The sequence below is a fragment of the Maylandia zebra genome, linkage group LG3 (genome assembly GCF_041146795.1).
Source record: "Maylandia zebra isolate NMK-2024a linkage group LG3, Mzebra_GT3a, whole genome shotgun sequence".
In the NCBI taxonomy this organism is placed as follows: domain Eukaryota; kingdom Metazoa; phylum Chordata; class Actinopteri; order Cichliformes; family Cichlidae; genus Maylandia; species Maylandia zebra.
The window spans coordinates 18,806,422-18,829,556 of NC_135169.1; the positions used below are offsets into that span (position 1 = coordinate 18,806,422).

The window sequence follows — 23,135 nt, forward strand, 5'->3', positions numbered from 1 at the left end:
ACATGTATTATTAATTTAAATTAAAAAAATATATATAAAACACAGCTGATTTTTATCGTTGTTTCTTTTCCCCAATGTTTCTTTACTGGACAGTAAAACCAGAAAATGTAACATTATTCAATATTAAATACTGAAGTGACCTTCAGATCAGTCTATTGAGCTTGAAGGAGAGGTCAGAGGTCAAATGAGACATAAAATTTTTAATAATTTTACAGAGCGTTCTGTATGATGATAATACGCGCCACACTTATAGGAATCATAGTTTCATCATAAGTTATGAGGCTTTTTGTCAAACTTCCACCAATAAACCAAACTTTGACTCAGTGGTTTCAGATGTAAGCTGACTGCCTCTTTTAAATCACGTCTGTTGGTTTTAAATCAGAGAAGTTCCTGTTAGAAAAAACTGCTGAACTGATGAGAGATGAAGCACGTTTACTTACATTTTATACAAACGTGTTGTCTTAAGCAGGATTTACAGTCTAGCAGATGCAGCGCTGTCGCTCCGCTTCAGCACAAAGTTATAATAAGTTATAATAAAACAATTTTTTTCTGGTCTTGATGCATCCTCAATCATCCAGGAAGGTAAAACGTAGCGCTACGTCCAGATGAACAGAATCAACTTTTGGAGATTTTTTTTCTGAATTAGTTTCCTGTATTTCAGAGTTTTTATTTCCAGAGCAAATTTTCTTATTTCAACTTTGTTTTTATTGTTTAAAAACATTTAATTTTCATTGGTTTCACTGCTAGTTTTATTTCTTTTGATTATTATCACTTATTGTTGTATAGAAGGCAAATGTCACAGACAGGTAAACCAGTGCATGTGTTACAGTAAAAACCCACTGAAGTTGATTTCTCTATAATAAGCCAGGATTGTCCAGGCCGCCTGCAGTGAGATTAGTTCTCAGCAGAGCTACGCCCATTCTGTGCTAAACGCATGTGCTGGAAGAGGAAGTGAGAGTGAGACTTCATTCCTATTGAGCTTTGCTGTTGCTAGCACACGTCATCTGCTTCCAGTCAAGGAAGTCAGGATGTTCGTGTTGTTGGAGCTTCTGTGGAGCTAATCAATGTTGTTATTGAGAATTCATCCATTTAATTAATGTCAGAGAAACTGATTTTATTTTAGATATATTAAAAATAATGGGAGCACTTTATATATTAATGCCACACTATTAAGCATAGATTAAAATGTGCTTAATTCATCATTTATATATTATTACTCCTCTTTAGTCTGTAATTTGTAAATACAGATATATTATTATAACTATAATTATGGTTATTATTAGCAGTGATGTAATACATGGTGTATACAAATAAAATATCTGTATTGACTAATAGCATATAAGGAGCAGTGCAGTGCTGCCAGCACCAGTTTAACCAGCAGAGCTTCCATTGTTCTCTGCACTGACATGTCTGAGCATTTATACTGGCAGGTGGAGGATGTTACATCATCACAACATTGTAAACAGTGTTGAATCTTTGCTGCAGCTTTGATCTCACAGAGAAATGATCAAACTCACCTTCTGTATCTAACAGATTATTAGATTGATTAAAACAGTCATATATCCAAGTTAGTCTGTGGATGTTGTGCTACATACTGCTGAGTCATTAATGACACAGCACGTTTTTGTTTTTCTATTATGAAAGTTCAGACTCGCTTACTTCACCTGACAGGTCGGCTTGTTTTTATTTTTGCTCAGTGAGACACATTATAATGTCTGAGGCTTCAAACTGAACAGAAAGTGAGACGGAGCGGACTAGTTACAAACTGAGACTCGGAGTTTCTATAGAAATGATCCAAGTACAGAGTAATTTCGGTGATGCGACAAAGCGCGACAGACAGGTTTCACTGTGGGGTTTCCCCTGCGTAATCACATCACGGGACTTCATAACCATCTAGGGCTCAGTTACACCGCTCCGTAGGCGGAGACTTAGAGTTATTTTTAAACAGCGAGTGAGCCTCGCAACTCATTCATTCAATTCGCTCGAAGCAGGCAGGGACTGATCGGACTGCAGCTTTCCAAAAAACGCGCTTCAGTCAGAAAACGGAACTTTTAATCATCGATCATGTCTCTGAACAACTTCTACTTTAAGGACTCTTCCTTTTTCTCACTCCGGACTTTTCTCCTGTGCTCGGCTTTGTCCGTCTGGACTCCTGTACACGGTAAGCCGACGTGTCCAGCTTCTAGCTGCGTGTTAGTGCAGATTACAGTGAATTTTAATCACATACTGGCGGATGTGAATAAGCTGAAATGACTGTTATCAGCTGTGCTGTGTTGTCCGTCACTAACAGTGTGACAGCTGTCAGTGAGTTACTTTAAAATCGGAAGAAGCTTAAAACGAGAAGATTGTCAGGCAGGTTCTGACTGTGTGAGGTTTGTTTATAACGGACACGATGGCGGTGATTCACCGAGCAGTCTGCGAGCATGTCAGGTTTATGAGAGCCGTGTGTTTGTCAGAGGAGAGAAAGAGCAGAGTTACAAAACACAACGTCCGGTGAGCCGAAACTAAAACACTGTTTATTGATCCGGAGTGATGCAGATTCAGTCCGCACATGCTGCTGCTGACTACATGTGTTTCCACAAGCTAATGTGTTTTCTATAAAAACACATTAGCTTGACAACCCGCCATCATGACCCCATCAGGAATTACGTCTGACTGCCCACGTGGCTCGTTTGTCCAATCAGGTGTCTGTTCGTGTTTTGTAGTTTCCTCTGGATTTGTAGTTTAAAATTTTTAATAAATGAAATTAGTTGGTTATTAAACCCGAACTTATCTTATTTTTCTTTATTTGGAGCAGTTAAATAATCAGTTTCAAATCAGTTTCAAATTATCAAAAGATCAGCATGAATCAGTGTAAACACAAAGCAGTCGCTCTGTATGATAGTAATGAAATAAAAGATGTCAAATTAAATCAAGTTGTTTATGTAAAACTTAAAAATGTTAGAATTTCAGTACCACAGACAGAACATACGAGGCTCAGTCAGTCTGTAACAGAACAACAAACAGCCATCACTGACAACAACTGCACACTGGTTATGGCTGAAATTTTGTAGTGTATATTAAGAGACACTAAAGTAACAGCACAGAGACTGATGGGGCTGTTACTGATTTTCAGGTCTTCAGTCTATAGTGGTGGCAGTTCAGGAGATTAAATTTTCCATCTGTTTCCAGGTGAGGTTCTGGTGATTGGTTCAAATCTTCCAATCATTGCTTCTCCGGGTGATGATGTCATCCTGCCGTGTCACCTGGCGCCCATGTTCGATGTCCAGGGTCTGACGGTGGAGTGGTCCAAACCCGACCTGAAGCCCGACCCGTCGGACCGGCTGAGCCGAGTGGAGTACGTTCACCTGTACAGGGACAGGAAGGAGGTCCCCGACATGAAGATGGCCTCGTACTTCAGGAGGACGGAGCTGTTCATGGACGACATGAAACACGGGAACATTTCACTGAAGATCCTGAACGTGTCGGAGGAAGACAACGGCAGATACAGATGTTTCATCCCCAAGCTGCAGAGCAGAGTGAAAGCTGCTGTTGTTGAACTTGTAGTCGGTGAGGAGATTTTTGTTGATGTTTGTGGTTCCAAACTCAAAGTTGTTTTTGTCCCCAATACAAACTTTCAGCCTAATTTTAATAACAGATTTTGACTGTTTTGTCTTTTAGATTCAAACTTTGCTAAAACCTCAGAGACGCCGCTGCAAACTCCAGATCCTCAGGACACGACTCCAACAAATGGTGAGAACACAGTCCAACTCTTCTCTGCATCATCCCTGTTTGGGGTTTTGTGTATTTGTGGTGACCTTCTTGTCTTTTCTACATCAGCAGCTCGATCCAGGGTCCCTGTGGTCATGGCTGTCGTCACCTTATTATTAGTTTTGGCTCTCGCTGGTTTTGCTGCATATTTCTCCAGACACATTTTTCACCAGACACTAAAAGTAAGAAACAAACAAACAAACACAAACATGTTGTTGCTTCTTGTGTCGTCAGACTGACTCATTATTCTACTTTTTTCAACAGAAGCATCCAGAGGATGATGATACAGAAAAACAACCACTACCAGTCTAGCTGCTTGCTCAAAGGAATAAATGGACTAGTTCTTCTATACTGCTTTTCTACGCTGGTTTAGCAAAGAACACACTTTGAACTTTGACCCCAGCTGAAGACTCGAGCCTCGTCCAGTTTATTTATCGAGCTCAACAAAGAAAATGTTGTAAAAGAAATGATCATCATCACTGTTCTGGACTGAAGTGAATTATTCCCAAACAGCAGGACTGGAAGGATTTCACAGCATTAAAGGAAATTTCCATGAACGTTTGTGACACAGCTCAGGTGGAAAGATGGAAATAAACCCTCATCTGAAAACTGTGTGGGAGACACAGAAGTTACAAAAACAGGTTATAAGCTGATTACTTTACTGCACTGTGTTAATGACCTGCTGTGAATGATGTTTAATGCAGCTGTAATTTAAACAGAGTCACTTATTGTGATGCTGAAAGTGTTTATTTATGAAAGCTAGTTTTATATGACAGGACTGTGAGCACCTTATACAAGGTGATTGAAACTTCAGATATTTATTGGTCTTCATTTTTAAAGCCACAGTTAATTTATTAAATGTAATTGAAACTTCCTGCTGGTCAGGACTTGATGTTCAGACTGTTTCTAGTTATTTATTTAAAGAAGCAGTTTGATCCTGATGCAGAACTCAAGCTTAACTTCCTCTTTTTGTCATTTAAAGCTACAAACTTTGTGCAGACTGACAGAAATCCTCCTGACTGTAGTTTCTGCTGCAGTTACGGAGCAAAAATCAGAGGATGTTTGTGTCCAACTCTTCTTTATTCCTGCTCTGTAACATGACAGAGCTCCTTTGGTTCACAGTTAAACAGATGTGTTTGCAGCTGTTAGCCAGCTCAGGATCTTTTATTTTTTTATTATTATATTTTATTTTTTTATTACCTCAGATATTTATTTATAAGAATATTTATATTTAAGAATTTTGGATGGATGTATTTGTTACTGCAGTGAGTGTAAAGTTACAGTGATATATGTGAATGTGTGAAATCGTCTGTCAATATGAGTGTGAAAGTAAAAAGTTCAAGCACGTTTAGACACTGTTTTCTTTTTTGCCTCTATTTGATGTTAAGTCACCGTTTACCTCGTAACATGGTTACATTTGACAATGAGAACCTATATTTATATTAATGGAGCCTTTACTTTGTTTATTGTTTGCACCTTATAAACCTGACGTCAATCATCAACATAGTGTATGCAGTTCAAATGCAGCTTTTCTTTAAGAGAACGCTGCCATCTGCTGGCTGACCTGCAGAAAAGCTGTTTGTGTCACAGGTTTGATGACACACCTGATGTTATCAAACCTCCAGTCAGAGTCTTTTTTCCTGCTATGCTGGTGTAAATCTGACCAGTAGAGCTCAAAGTTCATCTCCTTCAAGAAGGAAACTTTCCATTTCTACTTAGTCAGACTTCTTGTGAAGTCGTCCAAACACAGAATCGACACATTTAATGACAATACATTAACTGTGACACAGGTTTTTATACTGAACACTGTGGTTTTCGTGAAAATGCTGAAGTTCTTCCCTCAGATCAGTAACATGTAGTAAAACAGCAGTGCTGACCCGCAGCTTCCTCTCTGTTCACATCAGGCTGCTCTCGTCCTTCTACTCCCACATTTATACTGTGAGCACCTCGGACAACATGCCGTCACATCATCACAACACATCAGCTTCTTCCTCCTCAACATTCATCTTTACAGTCTGATCTGCAGCTTCTCTGCTCCTGACTCTCTCTCTCTGGTTTCTACACAGAGAGGAGAAAACATCCACCTGCTCCACCCAGAATCAAAAAGATGAAGAAAGAAGATTTCCTGCTCTACTGGACAAATAAAAATCCCAAGTGACAGCAAGGAAGACAGAATGACTCAGCATGAAAATCTCTAACTCCCAACACTTATGTGATATGTGTTTTGCATTAAAGTTGCACTTCAGTTACTTCAGATTTACATTTAGTTCCACATGTATCATTTAAAAAAATCCACACCCTCGCCTCTGTAGTCAGCTGACTTTATGGTTTTACCAAGTGATCTGAAACATGAGACTGAACTAAAGAAGCACAAACATCGCTTCCTCTAATTTCCACATTGACTCACCAGTGACAGCATGACGCATGTGAAACATGTCCAGTGTTCTGTTTCAGGGACTCGAGTAAGCTCCCCAATCTCAGTGTTCAAATGACAGTTGTAAAATAAATTCACTTGCAGAGTTGACGGTCAATACTATCTAAAAAGACCACGAGTGTTGTTGTACTTCCTTTATAGTCATTTAAAACCTCAGGCAGTGCCTGTGTGACCCATCTGAGTTTGATTCCAGCTCCTGATTTAAGGCTTTTGCATTCATCAAACCATATCTTTAAAGGAGTTTTAGTCCATTCGTTTAAATTATTTTTCTGTTCCAAATATAATTTTTTATCTCCTAATATTGTCTGTAGTGGTGATTTTAATTGTGTCACATCTAAATATTTCCATTTTGCTTCATACAAAGGATCACACCAATAAATTAAGTATCTTAATTGTGCTGCTTTAAAATAGCTTTCAAAGTTTGGGAGGGAAAGTCCACCCCGTTCCTTAGGTAGTTGCAATGTTATTTATCTAACTCTGGGTTTACGGCCCTTCCATATAAATCCCGAAATCATTCTGTTCCATAACGCAAATTGTTTGGCTGGTATGTGTACCGGTATACACTCAGAAAAATTATGGTTCTTAAATGGTTCTTCAGATGTCTTCATGGTTCTTTAAAGAACCATCATACGTCAAAGAACCTTTTTATTTTGTGGATGGTTCTTCAGCTATTACAAATGGTTCTTTAAAGAACAAAAGGTTCTTCATCCTTAGCTATCTGAGTTTGTTGGTGTAAAATGGCATAAATAATATTCACTTTAATGAGGGTTTAAATTATACTGTGTGTTTTGTTTGTGTGCGGGGGGGGGGGGGGGGGGGGGGGGCAGATGGTGGGATACTGAATATTCAAATTAAAGTTAGAAACACTTGCTTAAAAATATTCTGATGGCAGGGGTGGGTGCCAAAGCCTGAAGACCCCCAGCACCCACCCTGCAAACCCACTGATCACAAATAATGTGGTAACAGAATATAGAATTTATTATTAAGCCGTTTATGAATATGGTGAATTTATAAATTAACAATCCATTCGGGGGATATTAGACAGATTCAGATACTGATCTATATCAGATCTCTCTCTCTCTCTCTCTCTCTTGCTCTCTCTCTCTCTCTCTTGCTCTCTCTCTCTCTCGCGCTCTCTCTCTCTCTCGCGCTCTCTCTCTCTCTCTCTCTCTCTCTCTCTCTCTATATATATATATATATATATATATATATATATATATATCATAATGATAATACTAGTTACTGTGAACTTTACAAACCACCCAGCAGTATGTAAAGTCAAATTATAAAATAATATAAGTAAATAATAATTGCACATGTGATCTGAGTACTTGTTTATCACTGCGCAATTTATTATTATATGTGTCAAGCCAAATAAATGACAGGGAGAGAGAGAGACGTTAGAACACGTAGTACAACCAAAGGGGGGGGGGGCAACTGTAGGGATGCGCATGCGCACACAGATCGCGCGAGCCTTGAACTTTCTAACGGAAAGAAAACTTTCTCTCGGACGTTGCCAGTGGATAACAGTCTTCAGTACCTGCTGGTCTTTAAAGGATTCTGGATTCCTGGACTGTTGGAAAAGGTAAAACATTTTCATAAAACCTTTTTATTGTTTTGTTTTTGTTACTCGTCATTGTAGCTTGCTGTTAATGTTGTGCTAAGTAATGGTTAGATACGTTAGCCTTTGACGTTAACGCAGTTTAGTATCTGGTATAAAGAACTGTTTTCCTAACAAAACCACTGTTACAATTAAGTGAAGGTGCTCCCAATTAATTTGGCCTGGAAAAATATGTGGCTATATTGCGTGCTGCGTACATAAACTAATGTCAGCTAGACAGATATTAAAATTAATAATATGGTTAAAGTCACCAAAATGGCGCCTGAAGCCTGTTGTGTGAGCTCTGTGTCTGGTCTAGAAACTCAGAAATTCAGTAGCCTGTACTTTGAATTGTGGAGTAGCTGTATAAAATACAGCAATGCATAAGTGTTTTGAATAAACAGAAATGTGACACATGAGAAGTTGTCTTTGACTGTTACTGTATAACTTATTTTCAGAGTAGTTGACAAATTATGCTCCAGTCATTTGATGTTACCAAGATAATGTCCGTTTTTATTATAGTTAAATTTTTTTTATGTACATTTCATTTATCCAACATCATATATTAGGCAAAAAAGAGGTCATTATACTAACAAGACCAGATAATCGAAAGCATAAAATAATCAATATTTATCTGAAGAAGGCTTAAAAGTTAGAATAAACGGTGGTATAGTGGTTAGCGCTGCTGCCTCACAGCTAGAAAGACTCTGTTCAATTCCCGGGGTCAACCGGGTGCCTTTTTGTGTGGAGTTTGCATGTTCTCCCTGTTTCTGTGTGGGTTTCCACCCACAATCCAAACATACATATCTGAATGACGACCCTGCCATGGACTGGCAACCTGTCCAGGGTCTACCCCGCCTAAAAAAAACAGCTGGGATAGGCTCCAGCACCCCTCCGATCCTTATGATGATAAAGCGGCTTGGAAAATGAATGAATAAAAAATAAATAAGTTTTTGATGTCACAGAATAAAACAATGTAATGGCATTTTGTTTTGTTTTAACAGATCATGGCTCAGCAGTGGACTGTTGGAGAAGTATCTCTTTGGCTTGGGGAAAATGAAGTGGCAGATTATCAACAGGTCTTTGTAGGTGAGCATTTCTATGGATGTGCCATATCAGTGTCCACAGTGCTCCACAAGAAAACCAACATATGAAAAACTGCTGAAACATCAACAGATATACCATGAAAGTGAATGTGGATTCTTCATTGTCTGCAGACTAGAAGACTGTCCCAGAAAGTTTTTGTCTGTGAAATCTTTGAAAAATCACACAAGGAAGAAACATAAATATCAGAAACAAGGATTAGAGTCTGCCCCAGACTGTGACCCTGTCATCCAGGAAACTGTTGAATTTCCCCAATCATCTGAACGAACTCTGAGTGAACTTGTAGAGAACTTTACAGAGACTGTGAGAAAACAACTGGCATTGTTTTCCTTGAATCTTCAAGAGAAAAGTATTGTAAATAGAAAAGTTCAAACATTTGTTCTTATTGAAGTAGAGTCACTTTTCAAGTATTTTATTGAAAACTATAGGGAGATATTTTCTAAATGTTTGCAGACTCTTAATTTTGATATATCAAGTTTCCATTATATTGATGACAATAGTTTGGTAGAACATTGCTTCAGTGCAGTCAGCAACACATATCAACTATTGAACCTGTTGAATGTATCCTGGGGATAGATCCTTTTACTGGGAAACAGGACACTTTTCAGTATATGCCACTTCTAAAAGTCTTAGAATTAATATGTAATGATCCTAACATTTTAAGACAAATTTTTAGGCCAGAATCCCGTGCTCCTGAAACCTTAACAGATTTTAGTGATGGGAAAATTTACAAAGAAAGTGATTTTTTTAACACAGACAACCCACATTTGAGAATTCAGTTGTACAGTGATGAATTTGAAGTTGCTAATCCATTAGGATCAAAGAAACGTCTACATAAAGTGTCTGCATTTTATTTTACTTTGGGAAATATTCCACCAAAAGACAGATCTGTTTTAAGACATATTCATCTGTTGATACTTGTCAAACATAGATTGGTGAAAACATATGGATTTGAGAAAATATTAGAACCATTAATTTGTGACCTACAGGTTTTGCAAGAACGTGGATTACGATTAAAATTTGAAGACAGACAGTACTGCATCAAAGGTGGTCTGGCCACAATATCTGCAGACAACCTAACCTCTCACACACTTGCAGGTTTTAGCTGCTCATTCAGTAATGGTAGAATATGCAGGTTTTGTATGTGTCATTACAAGGACCTGTCTAGGATCATTAGTGAGGGAGATTGTGTTCTTAGAACAAAGACTGTTCATGCATACCATCTGCAATGTGTTGAAGATGACCCCCACTGTAGGTCAGTGTATGGTGTAACTGGCCCATGTGCCTTCAACAAGCTGTCATATTTTGATACCACAAATGCATTCCCACCTGATGTAATACATGATTTTCTTGAGGGGGTCATTCCTCTTGTTTTGAAGTCTGTTGTAAAAGCCTTGCACGAGGACAAAACCGTTACTATCCAAGAGGTGAATGACAGCATAAGGACTTTTAGTTTTGGACAGAATGACTGCACCTCCAAACCTGCTCTAATATCTGAGAAGGTAGCACTGGATGGAAATATCTCTGGAACTGCTGTTGAGAAATGGACATTATTTAGGACTCTGCCTTTCGTCATAGGCTCCAGGATTGAAAAGGGTAACAAGTTTTGGCAGCTTTATCTTTTGGTTCGAGAAATAGGAGAGATTATTCTTGCTCCAACCATCAGCACTGACTGGATTAGTAATCTACATGAACTGATCACTTACTTTTTGACAGATTTCATCAATCTGTTTCCTGGTGTGTTTACACCCAAGCTGCATTTTCTGCTACATTATCCTCAGCTCATCCTTGATTATGGGTCACTCCGCTCTCATTGGTGCATGAGGTTTGAAGCCAGACATCAATATTTCAAGACAGTAGCAAGAATCACCAATAACTATATTAATATTTGTCAGACTTTGGCAAAGAGGAATCAGCTTCGTCAATGCTGGGAGTGGCAGCCTGAACGGATCATCAGGAGCGATCATACACAAGCAGCAGTTAATAACTTATCACTTCAAGAACTTCCAGTGAACTTGCAGATTTGTTTGCAAAACTTGGAGACAGCCGTTACTGTGGATGAGAAACTCTGGACAAGTAAATGCATCATTTTAAACTCTGTAAAATATGCAGTTGGAGATTTCTTCATTTTGGAACTTGTGCATGCAGAGCAAATTCCACTGTTTGTGAAAATAGTCCTGATTGTGTATATCAGGGCCAACTGGTTTCTTGTTGGAAGACTTTTCACAACACTGGAGTTTATAAGACACCTTCAATCATACCACATCAGAGAGACTGATGATCTGTTGATATTCAAGCCTGGGGATGAGGTAGACTTTCATGCTTTGGACGCATACAGATGTGATGGTCAAGACTTCATTACACTGATCCACCGACCTTTTAAGGCAGTCCATACCAAAGTTAGGTAAGATACATCCTAAACCATGACTTTTTAGTTAGGAGTTGTCAACCACTGTTAAAATGATTTTAACCACTTTTTGGCTATTCCACAGGTCTGTCATCATCTATAGTCACTAATGAACTCATAGCTGTTTTTTTAGTAATGTTTTATAATATTTTTATTCTTTATCTTCGACATGCTCATTTCTGTTTTGATCGTGTCTTATTGTTTTTCTGTGCCACAGACAATGAAATCGATGGATCGACACTTCTGCAGATGACTGAAAGAATGAGTGAGCGTCTTTTTCCAAAAGTGAAAGACCAAGTGAAATTTTTGTCTGCTGTAGAGAAGCTGAAAGAGTGAGTCTTAAGTTGACTGGTTGATTCACTGAATTGTACATTCATACAATCCAGTGTTTCCCCTCCCCTAGGTTTATGGTGTTGGAGGGTGGGGGGCAAGGGGTTGACGCAAGCCCTGTTCTGTTTCTCCAGCGTTGATGTGCATCACACACCCATTTACTTTCAAATTGAAATGTCACAGCCACTCTTACTCTCTGTTATGATTCTGTTTCTGTAGTTCAGCAGCTGTTATTGTACGTTTTAAATATGCGGATATTCCTGATGCAGGACACAAGGACACGTATATTCATGTCTTGTGACAAACTCTAAACATACTTCTTACTTCTTCTTGCAGTGGAAGGCAACACAAAGAAAAGCATACTGTGTCAGCACTCCAACCTATGTTTAACTGCAAAGTGCAGTTTCCTCCAGCTGTGCTCACTGCGTTGACCAATAAAGATGCAGCACTAAAGTCACCCACCAAGAACAGACTCAAAAACATGCTTATTCAAGCACTGTTTGACCACTTGAGTAATGAGACAATGTAAGTCTATATATAATTAAGATTTGATCCATTTAAAATACAGTATGTACATCAGAATTTAAGTTCATCATTCAAAATTTGCAGGTATCCCTCTCATGTGCAGTATGTAGACCTTCTGAGGACTGTCCTTCTGAGTTTTCCTTTTTTGAAGGAGAGTTATGGCTCTGGATATGTAAGTATTCCTGAAAAGCAAACATTGATACAATTGTCCAACAAATTGTCTTTGAATTGCCCAATTATTGGCTAATGAGTGTAACATGCTAACATTTTCATTGCTACATATTCAGAGGTTATCTGTTCCCTTGTGGCCACTACAATACAAGTATTAGTATTGTGATTTTTGAGGCAGATGTCGTGCAGTATGGTCAAACAATAAATAAAATATCAATTGCTCTTTTAAATTAATTGTTTCATTTCTCTGTGAATTCTCAAGTGAATGGTGTGAAATTCAGCATTATATTAGCTCTGTTTGCCTTTGTATCAGGATAGTGTAGTTTTTGTATTTAAAAAATTTAATTTGAAAATAGGGCAGGGATAGCTCAGTAGGTAGTGTGGTTATCCCATGATCGGAAGGTCGGGGGTTTGAATCAACTGAACGGCTACCCTGAGGTACCCTTGAGCAAGGTACCGTCCCTACACACTGCTCCCCAGGCGCCTGATTAGTGGCTGCCCACTGCTTCACTGAGTGAATGGGTTAAATGCAAAGAGAGAAATTTCCCTGTGGGGATCAATAAAGTATACATTATTATTAAAAGGTAGAGGTATTAACATATAGACTGAAAGATCATGACGAGTATGCTTGTAGGACATATTGCCATTAATACTTTATCTACCTTTTATAGTGTATTTAGCCAATCTAAAGTGCTCCAAACCTTTATATCATGTGTTCGATCAACTCCTAAGAGTTAAAGAAGAGATCTGTAAATAGGAACTAATTAGGTTATGACATGATTACAGCAAACCTACCAGCTTTATGTCACTCAAAGTTTTCTGGTAAATGTCTTGCATAAAGGGAGGACCTAGTTGCACCTATTTATGAATAATTAGTTACATTTTTATCATTTGTAGGATGCTCTGCATGAGTCTCTCAGGAACAAGTTTAAAAAGGAAAGAAGACCACTAGTAGACGTAGAGGAAATTGAAAAAAGGAGACAGAAATACTCAGTTCCAAATTCAGGAAGAAAAAGATCATCAGATATCCAGCCCTGTATCCTTTTGAAAAAGTTAAATATGCTCAATGTTTGTTTGCCATTTTAAATTGTACATAAAAGTTAAAAGTATTGTTTATTTGTTTTTTCTCTCAATATTTGCTAAACTTTTTAATAACCAGGATATCAATCCTCTTGACGATGGGGAGGATGAAAGGAGCACCGACCAACATGTATCAGTGATTAAGCAAGAGTGCCAAAAAACTAGGCCAAATGTGGATGTCATTCAAACGCACCTCAGGAAAATACAGAAGTACAGAACACACTACATTCTTCAGCATACTACTGAAGAGGTTCTACAAGAATTCCCATGTCTCACTATCCCTGTTGTGGTGAGTGTTTTATCAAAAACTGCAGCAAAAAACAACAATAACAATAGTGCACAGCAAAAACACGAATATGTACTGATGTGCTGCACATTTATACAGACTTCTAATAATCATGTACCTACAGGACAGGCAAAGTGACTGACTCAGCAGATTTCATGAGTAATAAAAGTACACTAACAGAACACTAACAGAAATTGCCACATTGACTATGTCTTTCTCTTTGGTTTTATTTTCATGCTACAGGATAATTTTGGACTAATCTGATGCCAATGATAGTTTTTTGGGAAGAATAGTCTAAACATCCCTTTTGCACAGCAATGTGTACTTGAGAATTAAAGTAAACAAATGCAAAATTATAATTTCTTCTCTAATGATAATTGATGTGTGAAATAATGATTGTTCTGGTTTGCTATATAATGGTATATATTATGGTACAAAGCTAATATGTATATGTTTATCCTTTATTTTAGCTTCTTGAAGAGGCTTCCATGTTACTTAAAACTGATGTGGACAAAAAAGTAATCCGAGGATTCAGTAAGTTGGCAGCGAAGCTTGTGTCAATAGCCCCAAACAGCAACCTTAAAAGCCTCTGCTTAAAATCTGTTGATGAGAGCCAGACAGACACTGAAAGAAAAGGTGAGGGCACTTGGCAATAATGAGCAAAAACATTTTTAACTCCTATCTCAGATACCACTTTTTAAGGTTTCACATACAGCACATTAGTAAACACAGTGTCCCTTACAACAGCGGTCCCCAACCCCCGGGCCTCGGACTGGTACCGGTCCGTGAGTCGTTTGGTACCGGGCCGCGAGAGTTGAGGCTCAGGTGTGAAATGTATAGTTTTTCAGGGTTTTTATCGGTTTTCAGCGTTATTTTGTTATTGTTTTTATCGTTTACTCGGTTTTCCTGGGTCTTTTCACGTGTGTTATGAATAAATTTTCTTTTTTTCGGTACCGGTACTAGTTTTATTTTGTTGTATTTATCCGCGACACCTTAAAGGCCAGTCCATGAAAATATTGTCAGGCATAAACCGGTCCGTGGCGCAAAAAAGGTTGGGGACCGCTGCTTTACAATATCCACAGACTGACATTTCTCCTGTCTCGTCTCTGCAATGATGTACTTTAAGATTTAACTGATATACCCTCGATGCTATATGTAGCATCGTTACATATGTAGAGTCGTTACTATACAGTTCCACCAGTTCTTTGAAGGAGAGTAGGTGTGGATTTCATCAAAAAAACGATTAATTACACCATTATTCGAATAAGTCAAGGAAATACTCTATGAAGATTTTCAGTCATTCACACAATGTTTATCCCAAAAAATGTTCAGTGGCAGCTAGACTTGCTTTGCAAGTTCTTTAGGACTCAAATTATTTAAAGCTAGCAACTTACAGAACTGAACAACATTCTGGGGGTTTTGTATAAATGCTTAACATTTACACTGAATTACACTGAAAAGTTAATTAGGTATACATTTACTGCACTAATGCTTATGTTCTGCAAGACATTCAACTCCTGATAAAGGCACTCATATGGCCTTTACACCTTTGTATTAACAAAATTGGCCAGAAAATACTTACATATTTCTCTTTATTTTTCAGGTCAGATGGTAAACACAGCTGTTCTTCTCCTGCCATCTATTTTCAAAGAAAATGCCTCTCATCTCTTCGTCATAAATAAGGTAAATTTATATATTTTTTGGTATGGTGAGAGGGGGGGGGGGGTCTTGAACAAATCCAGTATTTTACAGGAGTTTTATACTTTCATTGGGACAGCTGTTGTTTATACTTATTTAAACTATACTCCTCATTTCAAGAATTTAATTTCTGTTTCAGGATCCACACAGCCCGATACCTACAATCGTACTCAGCAGCAGTGACGGCAAGCCCTTGAGTGATTCAACTGAGGTCAATGTCCAGATGGATGGACAAAAAAGGATTCTGGACAGTGGGGAAATGGACATTTCATTGGCGATGGGTATTGTCTTCTCCCTGTACCATGTCTACAATGTTGCCTATCCAAGTGAACTAAAAAAGACATTTTGCTTTTTGGAGGCATTTGTTCTCAACTTGGGAACTCTGACTACACCTGTACCAGTAGCTGTGCAAAGAGTGGCAAATGCATTAAATATCTCATAGATTGCCAGCATAGTGCAGGTGAGAGACTGAAATTATCCCAGTGTGGACTAACAAAGGACCATGAGTCTCACATTAAACTTAACTTACATAACTTAAGGCTGCAGTTCATTGATAATTTAAATAAAAAGATTGTTCTTGAAATAGTTTTACTGAAAATGCAAACATGCTGATGAAAATGTGTTGTTTAATTGTCTGTTATGAAAGTATTGCTATTTCTAATGTAAAAATTGTTGTTTTATCTATAGTATAATATTTATATGTATTTATAGTAAAGATATTTAATTATTACTGTTTAAATGACTTATATGCTATTATTAGTAGTGGTGTTGTGCTTAGCATTAAAATGTCTTTTTCTGTAATACAAAGTGCCAATAAACCATTAATATATGTCTATGTGCTTGTATTTATTTTACCCTACTCAAATTCAATTTATGATACATTTTATTTTGAAAGATTTAAAATGGTTCTTTAAAGAACCACTCAAAAAAGGTTCTTTAAAATGGTTCTTTTAAAGAACCATTTGAAGGATCTTTTTAAAAATGGTTCTTTGAAGAACCATTTCTTTCAGTGGTTCATTGAAGAACCTTTAAAGGTGCCCCAAAGAACCATTTCTTGATGGTTCTTTGGGGCACCTTTGAAGGTTCTTCAATGAACCACTGAAAGAAATGGTTCTTCAAAGAACTTTTGTTTGAAAGGTTCTTTGTGGCACCAAAAAAGGTTCTTCTATGGCATCAGTCTAAAGAACCACTTTTAATTCCAGTTGGCACCTTTATTTTTCTGAGTGTAGATTGAAAAAGGAAAAGCAGTATTCAGCAGTCGCCTCCTTGTTCTGACACACACAACTAAACTATTGACTACACTACACACTAACTACACAAGATTTGCGCTAAACGTCGCAAATCTCTCACATCTCAACCAGGGGCGGAGCGTGGGGGTGGCTTACGGGGCTTAAGCCCGGGTTGTTTTGTCAGAAGCCCGGGGTATTTTGGAGTGCAATTTTTTCATAGTTAGATGCCTGGCTGACAACTGTATAAAACAAAAAGTACACACAATATTCGAAGCACATAGTGCACACTGTGGGAATTTACGACTGTGCGTGAATCCCCCCCTGATATTGGTATGATCCGAGCTCAGGCACTAAGCGACTGAGCGAGGGGGTGGGGCAGCTGCTGCCCGTCAGTGCGCTGTTGGAGAGACGGAGCCAGCCATACTAAGGAGAGCTTAAGTTTGACCAGGTACCAAAGCAAATCATTCGTACCGTACAAATAATGTAAATATGACGGTGCATCACGAAAGATTGATATCAAACTGATCACTTGACCAATATTATTTTACTTGCTCTTCAAGTGAATCAACAAATGGCGAAATGAAAAGCCGAACAAATGCTATTTTTTTTTTAGAGATTCTTAGCTTACGTGTGTTTATTTCATATTTTCAGTTCTTACCCTCCCCGACTAAATCGGTTTCAGTTATGTACTGAAATATAAGAATGGACATTAGAGGGTTCTTTCAAAGAAAAACTCAGGTAAATGTTATTTTATATATTATGCTTTGTATGTTGTTCAGTATATTTCTATGCAAAACAAGAGGGATTTCAGTACACAGCAGGATATTCACATTTGTAACCAGATATTTACACTTTAGGGAGAAAACATAAAACATTTTTACTGTACAACATCAATTTAGAGTAAACTTTTGTTTTAGATAAATATTGAAATATCTTTTGAATTAGTTAAATGTCAGAATAAAGAGAAACAGAGCTGTCTATTTTTTATCACTTTCATCAAATTTAGGAGTACATGTACACTAAGTTTATTGTTAATTAATAAGAAAACTCCAGACGATTCCATTCTGAGCTGAAGAAGCTTCTGATAGGTTAGTAGAGTCCATGTGAGTAAACAGGTGGCACAGCTGTGGATGCATATAAGGCAAAACACAGAGCCTGTTTCTGTGACATGGGAAAATCAAGAGATGTCAACCAAAACACCAGGAAAAGAATTGTGGAGCTCCATAAGTGTGGCTCAATTTTGAATACAATTTGGTGCCATTTACAATTAAGAAATACAGATAGTTTCTCTCTTTACTCTTAAAGTTAACAAATATGTTTTTTATATTTATCAATCTAAAAAAATAAACATTTAGTCTGACTTGATGTTACAATTAAAAAGTGTTTGTGTTTTTATCTGAAGAGTTTGTAAATATCTGTATATTTGATGATTGTCAGCACAAAGAGGGAGAGAGGAACAGAGAGGGAGAGAGAGGAACAGAGAGGGAGAGGAGAATGAGGACAGAACAGAGATGAACAAGAGCAGGTGAGACACACATGTTAGTCAAATGTTTGTTTACCAAAAGTATCACCGTATCACAGGTACTCATGTATCTCATACCTAGTGTTTCTTTTTAGGTTTGTTATTTTTCAAATTCTATATTTATTAAGTTATGCAGGCTTGTTTGCACAACAAGGCTAAATAATTATATAAACCTTTCTCAATCTAAATATTGTACTTTGGTAAAATTAAAAAATAAATGTAGTGCAGGTCTATGATGATTTTTAGTGCTACTATCATCTAGTTCTGATTCTGGTTCTGTCTTGGTTAAGTCCCAAGTAGTCCTGATTTTGAACTGTTGTAGTCCTGTTTTAATTCAGGATCAGTTCTGGGTCTGGTTGAATTGGGGTTTAGTCCTCGTGTCTTGATACAGCCCTGATTTTGTTCTGCCTTGCTGCTTAATTAAAAAACTAGTTTAAGGTGTTCTGCACATGTGATATATATTTTTCCCTATATGAAGTCATTCTTTTTTGAACAAAACTCAAAACAGAGCCTATTAATCTTTCAGTCATTTCCCCCCCCCAAGGGAAAAAAAAATCCCACATGCATACTATCCTTTTGGGCTAAGCCCCGGGTGTTTCAAATGTCTGGCTCCGCCTCTGATCTCAACCATCGCATTATTGGCTGGACTAGGATAAGGTGGCATCGTTCTAAGCAGCCAGTCACTTACTGACTAGCACTGCAAAACAAAATTGTTAAAGTTTTAATATTAATTTCAATTCAGGTTAGATTTTTTTTTTTTTGCGCAACGCAGATTTTCTGTGCGCAGAGACCGTGCCAGCAGCAGTGAGCAATTGCGCACGCGCGCAGCTTAGAGGGAACATTGCTCGTTACCGTATCTGGATATTTGAAGACTAACAGGTCATTCATACATACATCCAGTGAGATCGAGGCAGGAGCACAGACAACCTCAGGTTTGATTAATTAATCCACGGACTCCGTGTTCTGTGCACCATGTCTGTCTTCTATTGTGGACTGTGGACTTCTATTCTGTGCTCGGCTTTCAGCGTGTGGACTCTGGCTGGAGGTAAACGTTACTGTCAGCTCACAGCTGTGTGTTCTTCTTCTCCGTGTCGCTGTGAGTGATGACAGTTATCAGTGAGTTACTTTGACACGGAAAGAAGTTTCAACGAGATGATTTAAGCAGGCTCTCCTTTGCGATGAGCGGCTTTACCCCGTTTAAGCGCTCACAGAGGATTAATTATAACGGACAACACTGAACAGGCTGAAAGTGTGAGTGTGAACGTGGTGTCTCTGTTAATACTGCAGGGCCGCGCGTGATTAAAGTGTAATAGAAGACACGTGCTATACTTTGCTGTTTGGCACCAACATCTGACAGGTGTGGAGATCTCCCGGTAAACGTTAAAACCGTCCGCTGAAAAAAAAGAGAGACTTAGAAGCCGCATCTGGCCGTATCCATCCATCCACCCATCCCATATCTATGGAAGCCCGTTACCACCACTAAGGAAAAAAAGGATCTATAACTCGAGTTATTTTCTCGAAATGTTGAGAAAAGTAACTCGAAATTTCGATTTTAGATACTTGATTTTTGGGTTGTTTTTGTTTGTTTGTTTGATTTTTTTTTTATTGCAAACGGGCTTCAATACGTATCCGTCCCATGAGTCAGTCAGTGAGTCACGGAGAATTGTTGTAAAGTATTTCATCAGTTAATCAGCTCAGAATTGATGTGACTGAACAAAAGGACGTTGTGACATTTAATAATAACAACTCATTTGTTTTAAATGATTAGATGACATTTGGACTTTCCAAATATAAGCAGCTCTGGTGATTTTGGTGACTTTGTTGTTTATCTGCCATGTAGATCATGTTTGAATAACCACCAATAATCAGTTATTGCCTGATATACGCAGACATCCATTTGTGTTAATCGGTTAGGCTTCTACCCTGCTGTGCTACACATCCTCCACAAAGACAGGTTATGAGTTAAATGTGAAAACAGCTCTGTTTTTTACTTTTAAACGCTCTCTGCTTCTTGCTGTTTCTTCATCTCGTCTTGTAACTCTTAGTACCCCAAAGACTGAAGAAATGGAAGAAGACAAAGGTGATTCTGTTTAAACTGGAGCTGAAACAAACAAAAAACCTTTGCCTTTCCTTGTCATGTCTAACGGTTGACATGTCTCTGGCCTGGGAGGGTTATCATGAGCATTTGATTAACAAATTAATGAAATTAAAGCCGCAGTGTTGAACAGTTTTGAAGAAGGAAATCCAACTTTTTTCATGTGTTAAACCAGTTTTGTTACTTGTGGCTTCCTTCAAAAACTTGATGGATGCTTTTGTTTTTGAAGAGGTGATAAAGAATAGAAGTTCAACGAAATTGACAGAACTCAGAAACTCGACCTGTTTATTTGCATGGTTAATCCCTAAAGGGCCGTCTCTCTAAAGAGGACTCACTAAAACTAAGAAATACTCATTGGTTATGTCTGAAATCTCTCAAACGTATAGTGAGTGTTATGGGCCAGAGAAATTTACTTTCTTGAAGTCTTTCGAAGATAGAAATGGCAGAACCTGACTTTATTGACCTTGTATTCCAGTTTCTTCACGTATAAAAGCTGACAGAGTCCCACATATTGAACCTTCAGTGGTGTTGTGACCTATGATGATGTGTAATGTCACTGTCACCCTGTGATCATATGGGTCCTTATGGACACATGAGCTGAGGTTTATACACAACCTCAGCCCATGTGAACTCTGAACTGAGGTTTACCAGGTCCCAGGCTCCTTAATTCCACTGACTCAGCATCACTTATTAGAACTAAACAAGGCTTTAGGGTGAAACAAATCTCCCATGAGTTCTCTGTTGGTTTTGGAAACATTGAGGAGGACTTGTTTCATTCAATAATTTAGTCCCAGAAACACCTCTGCAGTAACACCACAAAGACTCATGGGCCTGTTCATGATGTTCAGGTCTTCAGTGTGTAACTTTATAGAGTTATACACTGACGATCTGAGGATCTGTGGAAGTTCTGCAGGAGTTCAGGAGAATTAATTTTCCATCTGTTTCCAGGTGAGGTTCTGGTGATCGGTTCAAATCTTCCAATCATCGCTGCTCCGGGTGATGATGTCATCCTGCCGTGTCACCTGGAGCCCACGTTCGATGTCCAGGGTCTGACGGTGGAGTGGTCCAAACCCGACCTGAAGCCCGACCCGTCGGACCGGCTGAGCCGAGTGGAGTACGTTCACCTGTACAGGGACAGGCAGGAGGTCCCCGACATGAAGATGGCCTCGTACTTCAGGAGGACGGAGCTGTTCATGGACGACATGAAACACGGGAACATTTCACTGAAGATCCTGAACGTGTCGGAGGAAGACAACGGCAGATACAGATGTTTCATCCCCAAGCTGCAGAGCAGAGTGAAAGCTGCTGTTGTTGAACTTGTAGTCGGTGAGAAGATTTGTTTTGGCGATGTTTGTGGTTCCAAACTCAAATTTTTATTAACAATTTATGACTCTTATGTTTTTTTGTGTCTTTTAGACCCAAACTACGGGAAAATCTCATTGACAGAGACACCACTGCATCCCAGAAACGTCCAAACTCCAGATCCTGAGGACACGACTCAGAGAAACAGTGAGAAAAAAAATCCAGATTTATCTCTGCATCATTTCTGTTTTGGTGACGTTTTTGGTCCATTTGTGGTGACCTTTTTTCACCTCAGCAGGTCGGTCCAGGGTCGCTGTGCTGATCTCCATCATCATCACTGTTTCTTTACTTGTAGTCGCTGCACTTGCTGCTTATTTCTCTCGCCATCACACAAAAGGTACATCAGAAACAAACACAAACATTTTTTTGCTTCTTGTGCCGTCAGACTGACTCATTATTAAACTTCTTTTAATAGAAGCATTCGGGGGACCAGGGGATCCAAAGTCATAACAATTACTAGTGCTTTGCACAAAGGATTGTTGGTGTTAATGGAGTGGAGAGCGTTGGTTTATCTTTTCTGGATCCTGACAATTTGGTTGGGGATTCAAACAAGCAGCCACAGGAAGACACTTCAGTCCAGCAGCACTGAGATCATCACAAGGTCACTTTTACAAAAGTGTTTAACAACTATCAGATAAAACACAGAGTGAATGCTACACAGTATCTACACAGTAAATAAATGAAAGACGTTACATGTACGTTATTATTATCATAAATAGAATGAGAGCACGAAGCTCTGCTGAGGAAAGTATTTACTTAAAAAAAAAAAGTTTTCTATTTTGTATGTGTTCGTTTTGTTTTCTTTGTTTGTTTGTACTTTATGAAGTTTGCAAAGCAGTAAATATGTGATAATAATCTGACAGATGTTTACTTTGATTGCACAAACATTATGTAGGAGTCATGGATGAATAACAGGTATTTATTTGTAAATAACTGACTATATAAAACTTGAGCTGATTATTTAATTTTACACTATAGTATATTTCTGACTAACTGGGCAGCTTACCATCTTTCTCTGGGGTCAACTTAAAAAAGCTTTTATTTGGTATAGAAATTCACAGTTAACCTCGCTGATGTGAAGCATGCACTTGACCATAGATGGAGAGATGGTGTCTTTGATTTTTAAATGTTTGTCTTGACATTTGTTCTACTTATTTTTTATGAACTTTAGTGTGTTTCTTTTATTTGTCTTTAATGTTTAAAATCACCTTCTTCCTGCTCTTTGTAAACTTTGTTTTTAAAGTGTGTTATAAATAAATTATTCCGTGCCTCATATATATTTATTTATTTATTTATTTATCATTTCTGTGTGTTGTTTCCTGTTTGCATTTTATGAAGTTTTCAAACTGTTTGATTAGATGAAAGTTTGTATTTTTGTGAATTATTTTGTGTTTCACAGATATTAAAATGCTCTACAGAGTTTTATTATTCTTAGCTCAGTCTGATGCAGTCATCTCTTACTGCTTTACACACATACACACACTCTTACTCCTTTATGTCTCAATTAATGTCATGTATGATGAAGTTTTCATTAGTCTCATG

At 38.1% G+C, this 23,135-nt stretch overlaps 3 protein-coding genes and 1 long non-coding RNA gene across 6 annotated transcripts; all 4 read left to right on the plus strand.

Annotated features, from left to right (window-relative positions):
- The first annotated feature begins 1,857 nt into the window (after positions 1-1,857).
- Positions 1,858-5,092, plus strand: LOC112431540 (myelin-oligodendrocyte glycoprotein-like). 2 transcript variants are annotated; one of them, XM_076880496.1, is made up of 5 exons: positions 1,858-2,161; positions 3,172-3,549; positions 3,661-3,732; positions 3,820-3,932; positions 4,015-5,092. In XM_076880496.1, the coding sequence occupies exons 1-5, from the start codon at positions 2,065-2,067 to the stop codon at positions 4,060-4,062; spliced, it is 708 nt and encodes a 235-aa protein (XP_076736611.1). In that variant the 5' UTR covers positions 1,858-2,064; the 3' UTR covers positions 4,063-5,092. The 2 variants fall into 2 exon arrangements, with proteins under 2 accessions (XP_076736611.1, XP_076736612.1); XM_076880497.1 differs by having other exon boundaries at positions 3,823-3,932.
- Positions 5,093-7,664: 2,572 nt separating this feature from the next.
- LOC143415064 (uncharacterized) lies at positions 7,665-16,289 on the plus strand. The gene is made up of 8 exons (XM_076880417.1): positions 7,665-7,769; positions 8,789-8,873; positions 11,513-11,627; positions 11,962-12,150; positions 12,235-12,322; positions 14,158-14,323; positions 15,291-15,370; positions 15,525-16,289. The coding sequence occupies exons 2-8, from the start codon at positions 8,792-8,794 to the stop codon at positions 15,825-15,827; spliced, it is 1,023 nt and encodes a 340-aa protein (XP_076736532.1). The 5' UTR covers positions 7,665-7,769; positions 8,789-8,791; the 3' UTR covers positions 15,828-16,289.
- Positions 16,290-16,986: 697 nt separating this feature from the next.
- On the plus strand, positions 16,987-18,210 carry LOC143417018 (uncharacterized). Its single transcript, XR_013097249.1, has 3 exons — positions 16,987-17,062; positions 17,266-17,352; positions 18,052-18,210. It is a non-coding gene; the product is annotated as an uncharacterized LOC143417018 (long non-coding RNA).
- Positions 18,211-18,930: 720 nt separating this feature from the next.
- On the plus strand, positions 18,931-22,898 carry LOC112431542 (myelin-oligodendrocyte glycoprotein). 2 transcript variants are annotated; one of them, XM_076880421.1, is made up of 5 exons: positions 18,931-19,181; positions 21,180-21,557; positions 21,648-21,740; positions 21,829-21,930; positions 22,009-22,898. In XM_076880421.1, exons 1-5 carry the CDS (start codon positions 19,109-19,111, stop codon positions 22,041-22,043), a joined length of 681 nt encoding a protein of 226 aa, XP_076736536.1. In that variant the 5' UTR covers positions 18,931-19,108; the 3' UTR covers positions 22,044-22,898. The 2 variants fall into 2 exon arrangements, with proteins under 2 accessions (XP_076736536.1, XP_076736540.1); XM_076880425.1 differs by having other exon boundaries at positions 21,832-21,930.
- The last annotated feature ends 237 nt before the right edge of the window (positions 22,899-23,135 follow it).

Excerpts from the sequence above, each read along its gene's own strand:
- LOC112431542 (XM_076880421.1), top strand. The coding sequence starts at position 19,109 with ATGTCTGTCTTCTATTGTGGACTGTGGACTTCTATTCTGTGCTCGGCT. Across the intron at positions 21,558-21,647 it reads TGTTGTTGAACTTGTAGTCG|ACCCAAACTACGGGAAAATC; the intron begins GTGAGAAGATTT and ends TGTGTCTTTTAG. Across the intron at positions 21,741-21,828 it reads GGACACGACTCAGAGAAACA|CAGGTCGGTCCAGGGTCGCT; the intron begins GTGAGAAAAAAA and ends TTTTCACCTCAG.
- LOC112431540 (XM_076880496.1), top strand. The coding sequence starts at position 2,065 with ATGTCTCTGAACAACTTCTACTTTAAGGACTCTTCCTTTTTCTCACTC. Across the intron at positions 3,550-3,660 it reads TGTTGTTGAACTTGTAGTCG|ATTCAAACTTTGCTAAAACC; the intron begins GTGAGGAGATTT and ends TTTGTCTTTTAG. Across the intron at positions 3,933-4,014 it reads TTTTTCACCAGACACTAAAA|AAGCATCCAGAGGATGATGA; the intron begins GTAAGAAACAAA and ends TTTTTTCAACAG.
- LOC143415064 (XM_076880417.1), top strand. The coding sequence starts at position 8,792 with ATGGCTCAGCAGTGGACTGTTGGAGAAGTATCTCTTTGGCTTGGGGAA. Across the intron at positions 8,874-11,512 it reads TTATCAACAGGTCTTTGTAG|ACAATGAAATCGATGGATCG; the intron begins GTGAGCATTTCT and ends TCTGTGCCACAG. Across the intron at positions 11,628-11,961 it reads GCTGTAGAGAAGCTGAAAGA|TGGAAGGCAACACAAAGAAA; the intron begins GTGAGTCTTAAG and ends TTCTTCTTGCAG.